A 23,116-nucleotide genomic window follows, 5' to 3' on the forward strand; every position below is an offset into this window, starting at 1 on the left:
TATTTATACATTCATTCAGGGTTCTGCTAAATACAATAGCATGTTCTGGTCTTCAAAATTCTGAATGCAAGATGCTCCTTTGCCTCATCTTGCTTGTGCACCATCATGATGGGCAGCACATAAGCCAGGAGCCAGTCAAGCTGTGGCTGTCCAATAAAGACATCAGCCATACCATTGTACAAGGAAGGAAAATGAACCTTTTTCTTTTAGTAATCCTTGGAACACCCAACCCTGTACGCCCAATGGTTCTACACCTTTAGAAGCTCCACCACTTATTCAGAGATTATTTGAACTTAACAGTGGCAATACCTAATGACTAGTTCTCAGTTTTGCAGCTGTTGCAGCATTCCTGCAGTCACACAATTGCAATCTGGGTGCACAGCAACCAACCTGGATTTCCAAGTGTTGCAGCATCCTGAGGTCACAGAATCATAATTTTTAACCATCCCTGCTGGCTTTCCACAAATAAAGTCATTGGGGAAACCAACAGGAAGTCAAACATTGCAAATTACAGTCACATGTAGTTCTCACTTAATGCCACATGGTGATTTGCATAATAATGATATTGGGGACTGCAAAAACTGCCCTCACTAAGCGGTATCACATTTTATGACCATGTCACTTAGCAGCAGAAATTGCAGTCCCAATTACTGTTGTTAAACAAGGGCAACCTGTTTTGAGCTATAGGATAACTTGTGAGTTTTATCAGAGAGACTTCCTTGGCATAATAAACCTATTCCCAAGCATTCAATATCTTTGTTGCTTCCTCCTCCTCCTTCAGTAAAGATTCTCTCTTTAGTAATGCAGTTTCTAAGCTATAGATCAGAAGTCTTCAACTTTGGCAAGTTTACAGCTTGTGGCCTTCAATTCCCAGAATTCCTCAGCCAGCATGGCTGACTGAGGAATTCTGGGAGTTGAAGGCCACAAGTCATAAAAGTGCCATATTGGAAGCCCCGGCTATAGACAGACTAGATCATTCAGATCAGTAGTGTTGCAGGGATGTCTATAGCAAAGTATAAGACGGCAGGGTAAGTCCCTTCTTTGCACATCTCCATTATGACATTGCTGCAGGGTAGAATCAAAAAGACACTTTTCTTTGCTATGTTTCTTTAGCCTGCAACAAAGCCTCAAGGTATACAAGAGTGGCAACTTTGTGTGTTAAGTGCATCTGAAATACACATCCAGCAAAATGATCAGGATGTGATGAAGAGTCAAACCGAAACACATGTTATAAATGCGAGTGTCCTAGAAGGAAAAAAAAAGGAAGTTCTCAAAGCGGTGAGAAAATTGGAAAGGGGTAAGGCTGCAGGCATAGATGGTATATAGTGGAACAAATGTTCCAGGATGAAACAGGCAATTTGCTTATGGAATGGCTATGCAATTCGTTGAATGTATGTGAAGACGGCATCTGTGCCAAACAATTGGAAGAACATTGCTATTGTTCCCTGTTACAAAGGGAGGGATAACAAGAGCAAATGCAAAAAACCAAGATGGTGCTTAGCAGAATTTGGATTGAAAAGGGCACAAGAGGGGATTGTTTTTCACTCCAAAACACTCACCTGCAAATTGATGGAGACCTCTGTGAACTTAGATGTATCTATGGAAAACTGTATTCGTCCTTCCTCGTTAGTTGTGTACCTGGCTGTATATTTCACTGAAGGTCCTGTAATCTCAATGGTCTTGTTAGCCATCGGCACATCCATACCATCCACCAGTTTCATCTACGTGGAGGGGAAAAAAAATCAACCCACATCCAATTATTTTAGATTTGAACTCTCATTAGGGGCATCCCTGCCATCAGAGCATTGCCTGTTTTTTTATGTGTGTTGCACAAGCGACACACATTAAAAAGGGCAAAGATTTTGATGCCCAGCCACCATCCTGACTTTTTTGACTCACCCATGAATATTCATTGCTCAAGGGTCTTAAGGCTCCCTCTCCCAAGTTCAGCAGGGCCAGGATTTATGAGAAGGGGGTTGCTAACAATGTTTTCATAGGTGAAATATTTGTGATAAGCAAATTAACACTGCCACCCCAAATCTTCCCCCAAATTATTGTCCTCTACTCCCTCGGGGAAAGCCACTAAAGGAATTGTGGCAGGCTATATGTGCGATCTTTGGCCTATCCTTTTTTTCATCCCCTGCCATATTGACTGCAGAATTTAAAGGCTCTTTTTTGAACTCTGGGTGCGGAGGAGAGGTAGCACTGAGGCAATTGGGAAATGCCATCTATTAGACTAGCACTGGTGAGGCTACCTAGTTTGAGTAATGAAACGTCTGCAAGAAAACAAGCAAACTGAGAGACCGCCAAGGATTCCTCAGATGCCATCTCCTTAGAGCAACTGGTTGAAAAATCAGGGCTCACCTCTTCCCCCTCCAGTAATCTCTCTCCCGCTGCCTTACCTGCAGGAAAAGGGGGATCCCGGGCTTATAATAAGGCTCTGCATTTTCAAAGCTCAGTTTACTGGCTGTCGAAGTGATGATTATGGTGCTCGCCTTCGTCATTTCCACCTCTGTCAAAGAGAGGAAGCATTGAAGGAGATGGAAAAGGCTGAGGACATTGCCATGCGTTTGAAGCCCACGGACGCTGAATTAGCAACGGGCGTATACGGTGAGCTCAGGAGATGGGTGGAATGGGGATCCAGAAGCCAGCCTTATCTATTATGCCCCCACCTCTTTTGGAACTGGTCTCCAGAGTTTGGAATGGACCCCTGCTGCATTCAAAGCCTGCTAATGCGAATGAAAGTAAAAATATGTACGTTCCAGGATAATGTGGCAGGATCCAATCTGGGTTGGTCACTAAGACAAAAAATTTACTCTAGAGAGTGTTTGCTCTTGTGTTATCGAAATTGATAATGTTCAGTTGAAATTATATGATTGTCTTTGTATTGTACACTTCTAAGCTGTCTGAAGTCTAGGACTGGGTCAGATTACAAGAATAGAATAGAATATAGAATACAGAATACAGAATATAGTATACAGAATACAGGATACAGAATACAAAATAGAATAAAGAATAGAGAATAGAATAGAAAATAGTTGTAAGGGACCTTGGAGGTCTTCTAGTCCAATCCCCTCCTCAGGCAGGAAACCCTATACCATTTCGGACAAATGGCTGTCCAGTCTCTTCTTAATAACTTCCAGTGTTGGAGCATTCACCACTTCTGGAGGCAAATTGTTCCACTGGTTAATTGTTCTAACTGTCAGGAAATTTCTCCTTAGTTCTAGGTTTTTCTCTCCTTGACTAGTTTCCATCCATTGCTTCTTGTCCTGCTTTCAGGTGCTTCAGAGAATAGCTTGACTCCCTCTTCTTTGTGGCAGCCCCTGAGATATTGGAACATGGCTATCATGTCCCCCCTTATCCTTCTTTTAATTAATTTAATTAATTAGATCACATCTGGTCCTAGAGGGATACAGTGATCTCCCACTCTTGTCATAGAGCAAAAAATGCTGATCTATTGACAACACACACACACACACACACACACAAACACCCTTGTTCAGATGTCTTAGAGCTAGAACTTCCACCAGAGCAGCAGAGCCAAGGTTGCCTACACTGACTCAGGGATTCTGGGAGTTGAAGTTCACGAGTCATAAAAGAGCCCAGGTTGCCTACACTGACTCAGGGATTCTGGGAGTTGAAGTCCATGAGTCATAAAAGAGCCCAGGTTGCCTACCCCTGCCCTAAACTCCAATGAAGATGTTGCCTAGCAATGAAATGTTTGGAAACCAACCCACAAGCTCGGAGAAGGAACCTTCACCCTCATGACCATTCATAGTTTTCCTGAAGCCCTCTAGTGAAGGAAAATTCATTGTTTCAGGTGGCAGCCCGTTCCATCGGCTCACCCAGTCAGGAAGCTCCCCCTGACATCTAGCCCAGCCCTCTCCTCTGCCTGCTTCCTGAAAGATACCTGTGCCTTCTTCAATGATCTTGCCTTCTGCCTTAATATGCATTTCCAAATCATTTTGTGTCAGATGAAACGTGTTGGTTTTTACCACCTGAGAGAAACACCCACGTCCATTCGCCTGGAAGGGAAAACGGAAAATACTAATCCAAGAAGCCAATGGTTTGTTGCCTTCCTCAAATGGCTGCATTCATTGGAACTGAAAGCCCATCAGCCCTAGCCAGCCTGAGCAATGCAGCTAGAAGGCATCGAATCAGCCAAGGGTGCTTTGCAGATTACCGAAGAGGACATTTAAGAGATGAAATCCAATTGGATCTCTTGGGAAACTTACTTGCCTGCTTCGCCTCAATCTTGCCAGGTTTTGTACAAGATCGGGAGAACCTTAAGGCCATCTAATCCAACCCCCCGCTCAGGAATTTTGCTCCATTGATTCCCCCACCAATGCCTCAGGGATCTCCATTGGAACACAATCTGACTCTGTCCCAATCCCTACATCCACCCTCAGCAGCAGAAAAAAAACTAAATTCTCTTTCCTGCTGCTAACAGGAGCCGAGAAGCAGAATCTTCGGAAAGAGCAGTGGGAAGGAATACCAGAATGTTGTGTTTGTGGGGATGAGCGGTTGTGGACTCAAGAGAGGGAGGGAGGCAGCAGGGAGAAGATATGTGAGCCCAAGAGCTCTGCAGGGGTCATTATAACCTTTCTAAAGTTGTAGGCATTGCAAGAGAACTGTGTTAATTTAAAGTAAAGGTAAAGGTTCCCCCGCACATGTGTGCTAGTCATTTCCAACTCTAGGGGCCGGTGTTCATCTCCATTTCAAAGCCGAAGAGCCAGCGCTTGTCCGAAGACGTCTCCGGGGTCATGTGGCTGGCATGACTAGATGCCAAAGGTGCACGGAATGCTGTTCCTTCCCAACATAGTGGTCCCTATTTTTCTATTTGCATTTTTACGTTCTTTTGAACTGCTAGGTTGGCAGAAGCTGGGATGAGTAACAGGTGCTCACTCTGTTATGCGGTGCTCGGGATTCAACCCACCAAACTACCGACCATCTGATTGTCAAGCTCAGCGTCCTAACCCACTGAGCCACCACGTTCCTTGAGTTAATTTAGAGTGGCAAAAAAAAAATATCTGGAGTCTGATAACCCCTTTTCGGACTCATATATTTTGTTAAATGGCATAAACTTTCAAAAATAGGATAGGACAGGACAAGATAGGACCCTGGAGGTCTTCTAGTCCAGCCCCCTGCTCAAGCAGGAGAACCTATACCATTTCAGACAAGTGACTTTCCAGTCTCTTCTTAAAAACCTCCAGTGAATGAGCGCCCACGATTTCTGAAGGCAAGCTGTTCCACTGGTTAATTGCCCTCACTGTTAGGAAGTTTCTCCTTAATTCCAGGTTGTTTCTCTCCTTGATCGGTTTCCAGCCACTGTTTCTTATCCTGCCCTCTGGTGCTTTAGAGAATAATTTGACCTCTCTTTTCTGGCAGCCCCTCAAATACTGGAATACTGCTAGCATGTCTCCCCTATTTCTTCTTTTCTTCAGACTAGCCAAACCCAGGTCCTGCAGCCGTTCTTCGTATGTTTTATTCTTCAGGCCTTTGATCATCTTAGTTGCTCTTCCCAACATCTTTTTCGTAGTATGGCGACCAGAATTGGTTCCAGTATTCCAGGTGTGGTCTCACTAGGGTTTTATAAAGCCGTACTAATACTCTGTGTGATCTTGATTCTAGGCCTCTGTTTATACAGACAAGCACTGTATTAGCTTTTTTGGCAGCTGCCGCACACTGCTGGCTCATATTTAAGTGATCGTCTCGCAGGACTCCAAGGTCCCTCTCACAGTTACTGTTTTTGAGCCAGGACTTGCCTAACCTGTACTTATATCTTTGATTTTTCCTGCCTAAAACTTTGCTTTTCTGCACACTGAAGCTCATTTTGTTGGATAGGGCCCGTGGTTCAAGTTTGTCATGAACTGCAGCTCACGAGAATTACACAGTCTTCCAATAAAATGTGTTCGTTTGAAAAGGCATCCCAGATTCCTCATTTTCGTAAATTAGCTACGCACCCATACACGCCCACTGGCATTCATATAACTTTGGTTTCAAATCTAAAAAGGCATCAGGGAAAGGCTGTTAATGCAAGCCCAAAATAGGGGCATGGCAATATGCATGGCCAGGGAGAGCTTTCAAAATATGGCAGATGAGCATCAGCCTGCCTGTTACGAAATCCATAAGAAAAATCAAGCAACTCCCGGAGACACTGCCAGAAAATTCTCACTGATTAAAAAAAAGGGGCTGGTATAACCATGTTTTGTGCCGTCTAGCCCTCTTTCCCTGGCATTGAAGCTGATTAATGAGACCGTGTAAATCTCACTTGGGGTCTGACGGTAGCCTTAGCTCCTCTAGAGCAAAGATGGTCAACACCTTTGGTAGCCGGGCTAACATTCCCATCTTCCCATTGTCCATGCTGGCTCAAACCAGCAGGAATCAGAACTGAAGAATGTTGGATGAACTACGCCAGGGGTAGGCAACCTTGCCTGGGCTCAGGAATTCTGGGAGTTGAAGTCCACGAGTCATAAAAGAGACCAGGTTGCCTAGCCCTGAACACCTTCCTCATCCCATCTAGAACATTTTCCTTGGTCTGGAACCTACCTCTCCACTGTACTCTTCACACAGTTTCGTCTCTGTCTCCGGACATGAAGAATGTCGCACATAACAACGGCAGGCAGTCATTTTCACTAGGCCAGGGACAGGTTTCCCATAGGTGTACCTGAATCCAGAACCAAACTGATTAAAGAGTTTAAAAAAACAAACAAACCATCTACCGCAGTATGTTTTTCTGTGCTTTTATGATACAGAAGGGAGAAGGCCTGCCTCTTTTGTGAAAACAAGATAGGCTGTATCTGTTCGTTCTTTTGATCATTGCAACTCATTTTATCAGTACGAATAGTCGCCTTGCCAGTGATGTTGTGAAGCCATTCCCCAAACACGGGACCCCCAGCCTTTCATCAGCATGATTGATTATGGACACTGATGGCAATGCTCCCCTTCTCTGACTACTGTAATGCTTTGGGCTGGATGACCACGAGGCTCATGACACAGTGATGGCACCTGTTATGTCATGGGCTCTGGTGAGCAGGAATGATGACACAAGGCTGAGTACAGAGAAACTCATTCTTTTACTCTTGCTGGAACTGTACTTGAGCTTGGGCCTCACCCAGCCACAATATACAGCCTAGCCCTAAGGAGGCAGCCAATAGGTTTGAACCCGCGCTTGCCACCTGGGGCTGACCAATTGCAGGACTGGAGATGGGCTGTCTGGGTTGCTGGAGAGCCATTAGCTCTCCAGCAACGCACGTGGTGTAATACCACAAGCTCAATACATAACAGCACCTATCTTGTGAATGGTGCCTCAAGAAAGAATTGAGGCTGACAATGCATCTTATTCACGTATTGTGCCTAAATTAATCATTGGAAAGGGTTCTGGAATATCGCAGATCACTGATGTGAAAAAGCAGAGTTTGGAAGAGGAGGGAATAGTAAAAGTGGAAGGGACCTTGGAGGTCGTCTAGTCCAACCCCCTGCTCAGGCAGGAAACCCTATACCATTTCAGCCAAATGGATGTCCAGTCTCTTCTTAAAAACTTCCAGTGTTGGAGCATTCACAGCTTCTGGCGTCCACCCCACATTTTCCTACATGGCTTAGAACAGAGAAGGAATTACCTAGTCTCCTCCTCTCCATATTCTGCTACTACAGTGGATGTTGAAGATTTAAAACTAGAACAAGTAAAGACTACTCCCTTTGTGACCCTTTATACAAATTATGTGCAGCATTGCTTTGAGTGGCATTGGAAAGTCATGTGCCTTTCATTATACAGCCGGAGATATGTAGATAATTTGAGTTCTTACCTGCTACTCACATTTCTCCATGTTTTTTACTTGGCTTTTATACCTATTTTGCCTATTTAACAGTTTCTGATGTTTTCTGATTTTTTTAAATCAACGAACGCCAAGATATATATGAAGTCACCCACATCCTATGCACAAGCAAACCACCCAAAAGCAACCTAACAAAAGAAGAACAAGTAGCATTGCAAAACCTAAGAAAAGACAACAGCATAATCATACTACCAGCAGATAAAGGCAATGCTACAGTGGTAATGGACACATCAGACTATGAAGAGAAACTGTCCAACTTACTCAAAGAAACTACATACAAACCTATATATACAGATCCCACAACCTATCTAGAAAAGACCACCAAGAAAAAGATAAAATCAACTTCTATAAGCCAAGAAATCCAACAAACAATCATTCCTAGGGAGAAGTCATCCAGATGCCCAAAATTATATGGCCTCCCCAAAATACACAAAGATGGAATCCCACTAAGACCCATAGTCAGTTCTATAGGCTCACCACTACAAAACTTAGCTAAATACCTAGCAAAACAATTACAACCTCAAGCAGAAATGGCAGCTTCATATGTCCAAAACTCATACCACTTTATAGAATTAGTGAAAAATCTACAGATAGACCAAAAAGACTTGCTAGTCAGCTTCGATGTGGTATCACTATTCACCCAGGTGCCAGTCCAAGAAGCTCTATCAACAATAAGAAGCAAATACCAACCACCAAACCATATTATAGAACTAGCAGAACACTGCTTATCAAACACATACTTCATACACAGAGGCCAGAGATACAAACAAATAGAAGGCGCACCAATGGGATCCCCTCTATCACCAGTTATCGCCAACCTTTTCATGGAAGAATTTGAAACTAACGCTCTAGAAAAGACTACAAACAAACCAAAACTGTGGCTCAGATATGTGGATGACACCTTCGTGATCTGGCCCCACGGAAAAAAGGAGCTAGAAAACTTCCTAACACACCTGAATAGCCTACATCCCAAAATAAAATTCACCATGGAGATTGAAACAAACAACCAGTTACCTTTCCTGGATGTACTTATATACAAAAAACAAAACGGAACCCTAGGACACACAGTCTACCGAAAGAAAACACACACCAACCGTTACCTCAATGCGCAATCACATCATCACCCAGCACAAATAAATTCAGTAGCCAAAACACTAATAACAAGAACCAGACGCCTTGCAGATGAAACACATATACAAACAGAACTACACACCCTGACAGACATATTGACAGCAAACAAGTTCCAAAAAAACAAAATCACCAATATAATTCAGCAGGGGACTCCGAAACAGAAAAACATCCAAGAAGAAGAACAGAACAACGGACGAGCCATCTTGCCCTACATAAAAGGAACAACCGACAAAATCAGTAAAGTACTACGCAAACATAACATCAAAACCACATTTAACACTGACAGAAAGATATCAACCATCCTGAGAAATCCCAAAGACAAAATAGAACTGGAAAACCAGGGCATATACCAAATCCCATGCGCCTCCTGTCCAGCAACATACATCGGACAGACTAACAGAAGAATAGAGGTACGTGTAGAAGAACATAAGAACTCAGTACAGAAGAAAGATCACACATCTTCACTAGTACAACACATAAACACTACGGGACACAACATCAATTTTGAAGGTACAAAAACAATCGCCAAAATAGAACATCTCAATAGCAGAATAATCAGAGAAGCCATTGAAATAGAAAAACACCCAGACAGTATGAACAAGCGAGACGACACCTCCCGCCTACATGCCATTTGGAAACCAGCATTGATAGACAAACGAATTTCAGCAAACAAGGATTTAAAAAACCAACAAACAACCCCAAATGCCACCAGCCCCAGCAAGACTCATCCACACCCAGAACAAAAACTCTCCCACACAGAAGACAGAATAAGTCAAGCAAAAGTGCTATCACCCAAGCAGAAGAACGCACACACGAACCTGACTGACCCATACCAGAGATGCATGGCGGGTCCTCGAACTCGGAGCCAAGCCAAAGCTCTGGAGGCCACTACACAGCCCACTCCTCAGGACACCAAATCACAACACTCAGGATATTACGACACAACAAAAAACCCCACCCATTCAGAACACACCCCACCCAATCAGAAGACAGCCACGCCTCCAACCAATCAGAAGACAACCACGCCTCCACCCAGTCGGAGGACACCCCCACCCAATCAGAAAGCAGCCACGCCTCCACCCAGTCGGAACACAGCCCCACCGGCAGTTGGAAGGAAAGGAACAGACAGACCACGCATTGCTCCTGATAGCAGCAGGAGGAACACTCCGGCCTGATGATGACGGATGGGATTTCGTCGAAATGTCGCCACAACTTTCTGAAGATGAAAGGAACGCGGGAAGAAACCCGAGACTCTAGACCTATATATATATATATATATATATATATATATATGTAAAGGTAAAGGTTCCCCCGCACATGCGTGCTAGTCGTTTCCGACTCTAGGGGCCGGTGCTCATCTCCGTTTCATAGCCGAAGAGCCAGCGTTTGTCCAAGGACGTCTCCGTGGTCATGTGGCCGGCATGACTAGACGCCAAAGGTGCACGGAACGCTGTTACCTTCCCACCATAGTGGTCCCTATTTTTCTACTTGCATTTTTACGTGCTTTCGAACTGCTAGGTGGGCAGAAGCTGGGACGAGTAACAGGCGCTCACTCTGTTACGCGGCACTCGGGATTCGACCCGCCAAACTGCCGACCTTCTGATCGACAAGCTCAGCGTCCTAACCCACTGAGCCACCGCGTCCCTTCATATATATATATATATATATATATATATATATATATATATATATATATATATATATATATATATATATATATATATATATATATATATATATATATATATATATATATATATATATATATATATATATATATATATATATATATATATATATATATATATATATATATATATTTGCCAGAATAGAATTGCTATATAGAATTGCAAGGGCTTACTCTAAACTGGATATAAGGAGTGACTAGGAATCTGCTGGGGGCAAGAAAAGGAAATTTACCCATATAATTTTCCAACACATGGTTTCTAAAAAGTTATCATGTCTTTCAGGCCATCAACATGATCTTTTCATACCCTCCCCACATTCCCACCCCAAAGAAAGGTGCCTAGGATGAGACAGAGATCCAGGGAGAAGTCCTCCATTCTCCTTTTCCCCCCAAAATAAGGAAAAGAAACCTTGTTGGATCTTACCTCCCACAAACTTTTATTTCAAATGTTGTGTCCAAAACTGAGATTTGTTTCGGTGCCGTCACCAAAACGTTAAATTTGGGTAATACTAAAAAGAGGAGAGAAATGTCAACTTTAAAGGAGAACTTTATATGCTCTTCAAATCATGTTACTGTTTGCCCTGTTTTGCTATCCTATCATATTAATATGGAGTTGAGTCCTAGCTGAAAATTCTGAGCACCTCTAAAAGCCAATCCAGTATTAGAATTAAGGATACATCTGGCATGCCAAGTTATTGAGTCTTTTCTGCCCTGGGTGGTCCCAAAGGCTAACTTTGGTTTCTCTCCCTAGACCAGGAGTAGGCAACCTTGGCTCTATTATTTTTTATTTTATTTTTATTTATTTTAATTCCATTTATATCCTGCCCTTCTCCGAAGACTCAGGGCGGCTTACAAGCTTAGCAGTAGCCTTCATTCTATGTATATGCCTGCTTATTAGGGCTTTCATACACCCCTCAAGCGGCATTATTACAAAGTCAGCTTATTGCCCCCAACAATCTGGGTCCTCATTTTACCTACCTCGGAAGGATGGAAGGCTGAGTCAACCTTGAGCCTGGTGGGATGCGAACCTGCACTGATTGCAGGCAGCTGGTGTTACTTAAGGAGGCATTAGCCCACTGCTCCACCAAGGCTCATGGACTTCAACTCCCAGAATTCCTGAGCCAGCCATGCTCAGGAATTCTGGGGGTTGAAGTTCACAAGTCATAAAAGAGCCAAGGTTGCCTTCCCCTGCCCTAGAGAAAATGGAGATATAGATGCTAAGTGAACTGTTGTGTATTGGGTTCTTTGCTTGAGCGAAGAGACGAGGCGAGTGAGTTCAGTCAGAAACATTCCTTATTTGCTTGCAGGAACCGAACTGGGGAACAGGGCTGCAAATGCAGCTATTTATACCCTGGCCTCTAGGTGGTGGCCAATAGTTTTAAAGCAACTTATTGCCACCCTAGAAACAGCCAATGGCTGTGCTGGAGACGGGTTGCCTGAGGAGCTGGGAGCCGTTAGCTAGCTCCCTACTTAAGCAACCTTACAGCAGTTAAACCCACATGATACACTTAGTAAAACAAAGCCCAATACATTACAGGAACATTTCTCAGTTTCAGCAACTTTAAGATGTGTGGACTTCAACTCCCACGATTCCCCACTCCACACATCTTAGAATGTTGGCTAGGGAATTCAGAGAGTTGAACCCTTCTATATACTACAAAACCTCTTCGGTTTCTTTGTCTGTTTATAATTGGGCAAACAGTGCATCGCAGGGCAAAGAATTTTGAATCAACCCTACTTCATATGGACTAACTTAAAGAATGCACCCAAAATCCAGATCCTGTGGGATTGAAATTTGGCAAAATAGTGACAGCTCCAACACCATCACAGCCAGTTGCAGTCACATGTTTGTTATTTCCAGTACTTCCTGCCTGCTTCCCACAAAGAAAGTCAATGGGGAAGCTGGCAGGAAGTTGGAAGTCACTCCCCAATCCCACTGCTTTTTTTGCCCTCCCATGACAATTCTGTTACTCAGTTGAGATAAGGAAATATCTATGAAACAATGACCCACTGAATTACATGTTGTCTAGTGCATCTTCAAGTACTGGCTGGGGAATTCGGGGAGCTGGAATTCACACATCTTAAAATGGGTGATATTGAGAAACATTGTGCTAAGGCATTACTTGGAAATCCAGGAGCCTTGTTTAACACAAGAAGAATCTGAAGTAGAAGTCCCCCTTGGAGTCACAAGTTCATTCCTAGAATGCCGCAGAAGACCCATAGATGACACTTCTATTTCATTTATGAAAGTATTCTTAGAGAGAGGTTAACAGGAGTACAATCACTACCCAATTCTACTCAAGGTTCACAAGTAGGCTTGAACCTTCTTACCATATTCTTCCACGTCAAATAAGTGCTCAGAGATCTTCCTGGAAGATTTTTTTACCACCAATTTGTAGGTGCCTAAGGCGGGCTCAGAAGACAGAGGGAAAGACAGCTGGCTAAGGCCCATGTTAAGCTTCACATCGTTCCACTGGAACAGACGATTCTTCCTGGGGTCCTGTCAGTCACAAATTCAGAACATGAGAGCTTTTGATGTTGATAGCTAGCAGACTTAATGCCCCATCCCATCTTCCGGTCAAGGTTCCCCCAACTTTTCAGATTCTTGGAAATATAATTCCCAGATTCTTAAACCAATTCACATGGAGATTGCTCTTTTATTCCTTGGCTGCACAAATACATTTACAAATTTTGTTCAGCTGCTTTCATTATTATTATTATTACTATTATTATTATTATTATTATTATTATTATTATTATTATTATTATTATTATTATTATTATTATTATTATACATAAAAAAACAAAGATACAAAAGAAAATAGTAAGGAACAATGGTAGGGGGAGGGGAAAGGGAAAAGGAAGTGTGGAAAGTGGAAGGGAAGGGAGAAAAAGGCGTTGACTTCCGACTCCCTCCATTGCAGTAAAATAAGGCATTAACATGGAATCTCAACTTTTTACATTTCTATAGTAGTATGAACTAGCCGTTTCTATATCAACAAATCAATCTAATCAGTAAAAGCCCAAATCATGTTTTTTTCCACCTCAAGCACAAAGTCCAGAAGTGGTTTCCAAGTAGAAACAAAAGTACTTATATTCTTCTCTTTTATCAAAACAGTCAGTGTAGCCATCTCTGCTAATTAAGCTGCTTTCAAATGAAAAGCTGGTGCCTCGCTTGGATTGTACCATACTCGGAGAAGGGAATTTGGTAGGAATGGTGAACAGAAGCTCACAGACAGACATCTTGCAGAGATAAAAGGAAAGAACCCTAATTCGGGCTTCATGGGTAGATAAGCCATCACACAAACTGAAGGCCTTGAAATTACAGTTGAGTTAGAACAGGGGTCTTCAAACCTGGCCCTTTGATGACTTGTGGACTTCAACTCCCAGAATTCCCAAGGTCCCTTCCAGCTCTATTCTATTCTAAAGGAATGAACGGTGGTTGCCAAGTTCCCAGAACCTAACTCAAATTTAAATTCTTTCTTTTGAAACCCTTCCACTCAATCATTAACTGATATTGAGGGTGGATTTGGAAATCCTGTTTCACCCCAATCAGAATAGGGAAGTATGCCTCTCCCCTCAAAAAAACGTACTTCTGCCCATATCTCTTGGTTAAAAAAATTGCAAGGGTGGTTAATATTTAACACTATTTTCTCCTTACTTCTGCACCCGTAGTAAATCATATTAAAAAAATCTATTTGCTCTAGAAAACCTAAGGGAAGAATGGTGCCTGCAACCTGAGCAGATCATATCACATTGCATTCTGGAGAAGAAAATCAAATTCTGAAGCATCCCTAAAAAAATATACAATAAACTAGAAATTAAACTTTAATTGAAATCATAATAATATAACTTCAATGTCTTAACAAAGAAAAGCACTGAGCTGAGCTGAGTTCACAACCTTCCAGATAAAAGTCTTCCCTGATTATTGTCTCCCCTCCCCAAATTTCTTCATTTCCACAGGAAAATGCATTGGTATTGCTAAATGACTTAGTATTTTTGCTCGCTCGTTAAATGCCATTGACGTAAGGTCAATGCTTAAGTCCCAATGACTTAGAGTTCATGCTCTGATATGATAGCATAATGGGGAAACAAAATCAAGACCAGCCAAAATACTTAGATACCATCCGTTATCCTTACTAACATAACATCATAGCCAGGGACTACGTGGCTAATGACAGACCTAGTGCAGGAGGACTCCCAAATTGTCTGTTATGCCCATGATAATGGTGCCCTCAAGCGATCATTTTGGCATTATTATTATTATTAAGTTCCAAAAAGTATCACAGAGCAGTTGGAAGGAATGGGATTCCAGGATGAGCATGACAGACTTATACCCAGGGAATATCCACTACCAATAAAGATATTCCTTTATTGTTAGAAAGTTTTGTGAAACATCTCTTTAAGAAAAAATTGGACCACCATTTTTCTGAAATAGTACAAGGCAGGGGTGTTAAACTGCTGGCCCGGGGTCCAGATGCATCATGCTGAAATCGCGCCCAGCCCATTGCCAGCACTAGAAAAAAAGTCACGATACATCACGACATGTCATGTGACGTTGCGAGTTTGACACCCCGGTGTAAGGTTACCTGCTTGAGTAGGGGGTTGGACTAGAACAAGGTTAGGGAACTTTGGCTCTTTTATGACTTGTGGACTTCAACTCCCAGAATTCCTGTGTCAGCACGACTGGTTCAGGAATTCTGGATATTGAAGTCCACAAGTCATAAAAGAGCCAAGGTTCCCTATCCCTGGACGAGAAGAGCTCCAAGGTCCTCCCAACATTGTTATTCTGTTATTGAACTGGAATTAGCCTTCTGGAAACCTAAGATTATGACTCCTTAAATAGCCTTGTTCTGCAGCTCCTTCTTTTGGATATTTGAAATGGACCGTCCTATCTCCTCATCCACAATGACCCAAGAACAATATGAGAATTTGCTTCTGGTTTTCAAGCCAGTTGAGGATCCAACTGCTCATGTTTTATTAGCTTGTAAACCAGAATGCCATATGGCACTTTGTCAAATGTGTTGCTGAAATCAAGTCATATTAGATCTGTTGCATTACCACTATCTACTGAAAAAGTTACTTAATATAAAGATAAATATAATCTGACAAGAATTGTTGACAAATTCATGCTGACCTCTGGTAAATTATTGCACTGTTTTCAAGGGGGATGAAATCATTTTTTATCACCTACTGTAGAATCTTCACAGGCATGCATGTATACATACTGTATGTCTTATTTTGGCTTATATACTACTGCATTTCCAGAAACTTCATTGTCAATTTTGCTAGCAAAGGGATTGGTCTGTCTTTTCTTCTTCCTGAAGAAGTAGATAATTGCCCTCTTCCAATTTCTGGCAATTGGCTCATTTCCCATAATTTCTTAAAGAAAATCAAGTACAAGCACTGGGTATACAGTATCAGTGTGTTCCAACTAATACTCATATTAACTATAATTCTATCATGCCCAAACTGCATCTCTTCCTTCAATGTGTTCCATAACTGTTGTTGGTTCTTCTTCTTAAAAAAAAGAAAATAAAATCTGAAAAGTTGTGGACAATGACAATTAAGCTTGAATTATGCTGAAAATTGTACAATTTTGATACCAACAAACATAATTTGGGGGTGTAGCAGCCATCTTGTTATTGTGGTAAGAGAAAAAAAAGTACTTACCTGGATGTAAATTAAAGGAATCTGAGAGAAATAAAAGGAAGAGAGAGAGAAATTAGAAATTATAAGACTACAACAAATTATAATCTTATACACATGTATACACAGAGAGGAAATATGGATATATGAGATTACAGGTAATCCCTGCTCTTTGTGGGGCAGTGGGGAATTTGCTGCAGTAGGACCGGGGAAGTCAAGTCCTGGTCCTCCTCAGACATGGAAAGTTCTGAGAGAGTTTGGATCATTTCCAAAGATGGTTAGGGGACTGTAGAATTAAATAAATGAATAACGGTTGCAGGAATTGGGTGTGTAACCTATTCTCCAAAGCACCTGAAGGCAGAACAAGAAGCAGTGGGTGGAAACTAATCCAAGAGAGAAGCAACCTAGATCAAAGGGGAAATTTCATGACAATGAGAACAGTTAACCAGTGGAACAGCTTGCCTCCAGAAATAGTGGGCACTCCATCACTGGAGGTTTTTAAGAAGACACTGGACAGCCATTTGTCTGTAATGGTGTAGGCGTTTCCTGCTTGATCAGGGAATTGAATTAAATGTTCTTCAAGGTCCCTTCCAACTCTGTCATTCTGTGATACTTACAGGATTGCCGTTGAGGGAAAAAGGGGAGAAAGGAGCCACCTTGAGCTCCCGGACGAAAGGCATGGCACAAAACTAACAAATAATTAATGGAAGAGGGAACACATTTAGTTACAAACTGAAGGACCCAGTTTGTGTCAGATGTATGGCATGTTTGTGACAGACATATCACTTTGATGACCATTGTGGCTTTTACAGACAGGGAAGATCATTGTGCTTATGTGAGTGTAAGGTGAGCATGCAATTTCATGATATTATTGTAGACAGGCTTTTTTTGTCATAGAATGCTCAGAATGGAGTTCCGTCACCTTTTTTGGATGGAACCTTGTAGGATAGGCAAGGCAGGTTGTATGACATGTGTGAGTTCCGGCACCTTTTTCTTTTACAAAAAAAGCACCGATTGTAGACCAGGATGTGCTCATGGACCTACATGCCATCTTGACTTTATTTTACTATCCTTGCATGAACATAGGAAAGGTATATTTCTTTATTATGCCAAGGTGAAGCTTCAGTGAAAACTGTAGCCTTCCAAGGAAGGGAGTGAGCAGCCATTGTACTCTGTCACAGCCTACCGTCTTAGTTGCGGGGCGAAAGTCTTCATGCAGACAAACGATGCGAATCTTCACTGTGAAAGGAAGAAATAGTATTGGGTTTGTGGCCATGTAAATAGGTATCTGGAGCCCAGCTTGGGCTTCATAAGCATAGTAGCCCCCAATTCCTCCCAGGCATTTCTATCACCCATTTATAGACTTAGAATGAAGGGAGAAGTCATCTGTTCTGACCTTGAATGTGTACAAGATCAAGCCAGAGCGGAATTGGCAGGGTGACTGGCACCAAGGGAAGAGTTAATTTGATTTATTGACTCATATCAGAAATTCTGTTTATATAAAGCACCCCACAGAGCAAATAGAGTACAGTCACCACGTGCTTTATTGCTCAACTATATCCTGTAACAGGAAACAAGAAACTCTGCTCAGAACAAAAGGGCACAGAGTATATATAGCATATACCCAAACTTGTAAATCCCCTTCATGGATTACTGCCATGTCGTGGCAAAGGGGCTTGCGTAATTCAATGAAGCTATGAGCTATGCCATGCAGGGCCACCCAAGACAGACAGGTCATAGCAGAGAGTTCTGACAAAATGTGATCCACTGGAGAAGGAAATGGCAACCCACTCCAGTATCTTTGCCATGAAAACCCCATGCACAGTACCAAAAGGAAAAAAGATATGACACTGGAAGATGAACCCCTCAGGTCGGAAGGCATCCAATATGCTACTGGGGAAGAGCAGAGGACTAGTACTAGTAGCACCAGAAAGAATGAAGTGACTGGGCCAAAGCCGAAAGGACGCTCAGCTGTGGATGTACAGTATCTTTCATCTACTGGCTGAATATTATTGCAACTGTTGCATAGAAATACTGGGTGTGACGAACCATCCATTAAAGCAGGGGTGTCAGACTGCCGGCCTGTGGGCTGGACGCATAATCCAGAAGCCGTGCCCACCCCATTGCCGGCAATGGCAAAACCGTCCCAATATGTTGCGCAATGTCACATGACATCACGAGTTTGACATGTCTGCATTAAAGCATTTAGATTTTAAAAACCTGCACAGATCCCCAGAAATGGAATAAAATAAATAAATAATCTTCAACATAGGCTTAAAAATTAATTGGAGGTGACCTGGTCCTCTGGGGGCAAGCAATTGCTGCATTAGTGGTATCCATAGGGCCTGTTGTCATGCTCATACTGTGTTTCCCTGAAAGACCTACCCCGAAAATAAACCCTACCTTGATTTTTGGGGGTGAGCCCTAATATAATCCCTACCCCCAAAATAAGCCCTAATTTGGAGGCAAGGTACACATCTAAAAATCAAGCTAAAAATCAGCCTTGCAACCAGGTCTCTCCTCACTGGCCCATTTCTTCTGCAGCGTCCCCAAGCCTGCATTTTGCAATCAGAGGCCTTTCTCATTGCACCAAGAACTGAGCTAAGGATTGAATCCATAGTTCGGTTCTGCAAGGCCTCTGCAGCTGAGCACTGATTGCAGTGGCCTTCCAGGAAGGCCTTTGTTTGCAAAATGCATGCTGGAGCTCCATTCTCAGCTGCAGAATGAATCTGCTCCTTCTGCCCCAGAAGAAATGGGTCAGCTGGGCAGGGTTGTTGGTGTGTGAGGTGAGTGAAAAAGACACACACACACCCCAAAAAAATAAGACCTGGTGCCTCTTTTGGAGGCAAAAAAAGTCTTGTTTTCAGGAAAATACGGTAGTGATCCTTTTTGACTGCTTTCTCCATTCCTTTTTAAACCTGTGTACCATCTCTCACAGACAGATTTGTTCAGAGAGGCAGTTCTCCCAGTAACTGGGGGCCAAGGCATTCAGGGCTTTGAATTGGCCTCCAAAACCTAGCAGCAACCAGTGCAGACATCTTGGGGAGGTATGGCAAATTGAAAATATCTCTGCAAAAGTGGAATCAATCACAGCAACAAAGACCAAGTAAGTTTATCAGTTCCTTAGAACCGCTCTGGATAAGGAGAGGACAGGAGATTGCCCATGTTATGTACTGGGCTCATTAGTAATACCACGTGGGTTGCTGGAGCAGCTAACAGCTCTCCAGCAACCCAGACTACAAGTCTCCAGTGCTGCTATTGGCTATCCCTAGGCAGCAATGTTTGCTTCAAACCTATTGGCTGCTGCCTAGGGGCTAGACTATATATTGTGGCTAGTTGCAGCCATTTTCCCAGTTCAGATTCTGCAAGAAATAACCATGAGTTTTCCTGTACTCATTTACCTTGTCTTCATTCCTGTGCCAAAGAACCCGCTACACAACACTGGCGACGAAGGTGGGATCCTGCTTCCCTGAAAAAGAGCTGAAGGCAGTGCATATCGGAGGGAAAAGGCATTTCCCCCCCCCAAGGTCGGCTAGCAAGCTACGCTAGTGACCTCATACTCAGTGGACTCATTCCCTGAGCCTGGGAAGCAGGATTCGGAATAAAATGTAGGAACCAGCAAAGACAGGATGCCGAAGGTCGGGAGACTTTGAGAATTCGACGTGAAGCACCCAGAGGAATGGCCATCCTATGTGTCCCAGGTAGAAAATTACCTCCGGGCAAATCAGATCGCAGAAGAAGGACTGAAGGCCGCAATGCTACTCTGCCTATGCGGCACAGCAACCTTTGATTTGGCCGAGAACCTCTTTGCTCCAATGCTGATAGAATCAGTCTCCTACGCAGACCTCAGAAAGAAGCTAACCGAACATTTCCAGCTCAAGATGTCTGAAATGGCTTGGAGGTTCAAGTTCGACCAGAGAGTGCAGCAATCTGGTGAATCAGCTTCAGAATTCATCGTGGGCCTGAGGCAGGCTGCTCGCCTATGCAAATTCTCAAACTTAGAAGAGACACTATGAGAGCAGCTCATCTGCGGTCTATGGAACTGAACGCTTCAAAAGAGACTCTTTGCCAGACCGAACTTAACGTTTTCAGAAGCACAAGATGAAGTAATGACTGACGAAGCTGCCAGGAGCACAGTTCAAACAGTACAGCCCGCCAAAATGACAAAGCATGAAAAAACGGTCCACCACAAGGACGCCAAACGCACCAAAGAATCTTCTGAGGAAGAAGAGCCTGAAATCAACAGACTCCAAAAGCAACCCAACGTGCAACACCGCAACAGCCAGCAGCAAGAGAACACTTACAAGGCAGTTCTCTTACCTACATATAAAGGGTGCGGCAGCAACCATTTTCATGCCGATTGCAGATTCCGATCAGCCAAGTGCAGAGCTTGTGGAAGGACAGGCCACATCACAGCAGTTTGCAGAGCCTGCCAGAGAGACTAGCCACCCAAACACCAGTCGGAAGAATCGACTAGGAGAGGTACTGGGGCCCAGGGTCTGGTTAGTGTGGGGTTTTTCAGAAGCAGTAGAAGCATGTGCCACACCAGGGCCCGATGCCCCCTCATACCTAAACTCTTGGTAGAGCTACAAGGAGTTCCATGTAAGATGGAATTGGACTCTGGCTCTGCAGTCTCAATTATTTTTCAAGACATTTTTAACTTTGTGCGTAGGCGCAGTATAAATTGTATTGTGTAGTGGGTCCAACGCAAGAGGGACGCCAGCCGGTGTGTGAGTTCAGCTCTTTATTGGAAGGGGAAGTGAACTGAAGAATGAGGGCTACCTGGCCTCCTTATATACCTGGCCAGGTAAGCTAACAGCCAATGGGGTTGGCCCTAGGTTTCCCGCCGAAACTGTCCAGGCCAACGCCCCCTGGTGGCTGTTGCTATGCAGGTGCCTGCATACATAACACCCCTCCCCCCTTAGAGAAGACCCATATAACAACAACAACATGCAACTACTATAACTATGAGTATATATATATATAAAAAACAGTGGTGTCCTTGTGTGAGGGTCACTTGCACACATAGTCTGACAGGTAGGCTGGTGTCCTGTGTGGACGGGTGGATCGTCTGGATGTGCTTGGCCCCTGGGCTTGGACCGTGGGTTCCTGAGGCCTTTGTGCAGGGCTGCAAGGAGCCGGCATCAGGAAGTCCTCCTCCTCTGGTCCCTGCTCTGTGACGTCCTCAGCTGGGTTGACCCCTCCTGGAGTGTGGTCCTCCTGTTGATCATGTGCGTTGAGTTCAGGGACATGTGTGACGCGCTCAGGGGCGTGTGTGACGTGCTCAGGGACTCTTCCTCTGAGCTGATCGATGTGTCGCCTTATGCGTCTTTCCCCCTCCACCCCTACAATGTACGAAAGGGGTCCTGTTTTCTCGACCACTGTCCTCGGAACCCAAGGATGTCCAGCCCCATAGTTCCTTGCCCAGACCAGGTCCCCCAGGTTGAGGACCCTGTGTGTGGGTGATGATGGCAATGGTGATGGTAGTGATGCTGGTGGTGATGGTGATGATGGTGATGATGGTGATGTTGCCCTTCCGGTTTCGGCTGCTACCCGGTCTGGGTGTAGGCGGTCCAGCTTGGTGATGAGGCGCCGTCCCCATCGCAGTTCTGCTGGGCTCTTGCCGGTAGCCACGCATGGTGTTGTGTGTTGGGCTAGTAAAAATTTGGCCAGTCTGTGGTGCCAGTCCCCGCTGATGATGCGCCGGAGTGCGTCTTTGGTTGTCCTTACCATCCGTTCGGCCTGCCCATTGGTAGATGGATGGAAAGGTGCGGAGGTGGCGTGCCTAATCCAGTTCGCCTTCAAGAACGCCTGGAAATCAGCAGCAGTAAACTGAGGCCCATTATCAGGCGCAATTACGTCGGGGAGGCCATGTGTGGCAAAGAGAGCTCTGAGCACCTGGATTGTCCTCCCCGAGGTGATGTTGGGAACAGGGACTACCTCTAACCACTTGGAGTGACTGTCCACCACTACTAAAAATAGTTGACCCTGGAATGGCCCCGCATAGTCAATGTGAATGCGGGACCATGGCGTGTGTGTGGCCTCCCACCGGTGTACTGGTGCATGTGGCACTTCTGGCCTGGATCTCTGGCACGTATAACAGGCCTTGACCCGATCCTCAACCTCCTTGTCCAACCCGGGCCACCAGAGGTAGCTCCTAGCCAGTGCCTTCATCCTGACCACCCCCGGGTGCCCTTCGTGTAAGGAGTCCAATACCCTGGCGCGTAGTGCGGGTGGAATGATGACCCTGCTACCCCAAAGGAGGCACCCCTTGTGTGTGGAGATTTCATCGCGTCTAATGAAATAGGCCTGAAACTCTGGTCCTGGGGATTTGTCCTGCCACCCTGTGCAAACCCATGCGTGCACCCTGCCCATGATGTTGTCTGTGGCTGTGTGGCTGGCAATGTCCTTGGCAAGAACTGGACACTCGGGTAGTTCCTGCAGGGCTAGGATCTGTGTGGCTGGTGCTGGGTCTGGGTCGTGTGTGTCTAAGGGGAGCCTACTTAGACCGTCTGCGTGGCCCATCTCCTTCCCTGGCTTGTGCACCAGCTTGCAATTGTATGCTGCAAGGAAGATGGACCACCGGAGCATCCTGGGGGACAGAATCTGGGGGGTTTGCCTGTCTGTGGTGAACAGGCCCAGGAGTGGTTTGTGGTCCGTGAAGACAGTGAACTCCCTGCCATATAAGTAATCGTGGAATTTCTTGATTCCTGCCACGATTGCCAGGGCTTCTTTGTCTATTTGGGCGTAGTTCTTTCTGCTCCAGACAGTGTCCTAGAATAGTATGCTATGGGGACTTGTGCCCCGTTGGGCT

At 44.2% G+C, this 23,116-nt stretch overlaps 1 protein-coding gene across 1 annotated transcript in view; it reads right to left on the reverse strand.

Moving 5' to 3' along the window:
* LOC308661144 (alpha-2-macroglobulin-like) overlaps window positions 1-23,116 on the reverse strand; it is a 104,353-nt gene that overhangs the window by 68,587 nt on the left and 12,650 nt on the right. Inside the window, exons 4-11 of the mRNA XM_081315935.1 lie at window positions 17,489-17,541; window positions 16,327-16,347; window positions 12,985-13,153; window positions 11,078-11,162; window positions 6,550-6,667; window positions 3,911-4,025; window positions 2,403-2,512; window positions 1,560-1,721 (exon numbers count right to left, since the gene is read on the reverse strand). Of these exons, the coding sequence (XP_081172061.1) occupies window positions 1,560-1,721; window positions 2,403-2,512; window positions 3,911-4,025; window positions 6,550-6,667; window positions 11,078-11,162; window positions 12,985-13,153; window positions 16,327-16,347; window positions 17,489-17,541 (833 nt within the window). The remainder of the gene's footprint in view (window positions 1-1,559; window positions 1,722-2,402; window positions 2,513-3,910; window positions 4,026-6,549; window positions 6,668-11,077; window positions 11,163-12,984; window positions 13,154-16,326; window positions 16,348-17,488; window positions 17,542-23,116) is intronic.

Source organism: Vipera berus (genome assembly GCF_964194415.1).
Source record: "Vipera berus genome assembly, chromosome: 2".
Taxonomy (NCBI): domain Eukaryota; kingdom Metazoa; phylum Chordata; class Lepidosauria; order Squamata; family Viperidae; genus Vipera; species Vipera berus.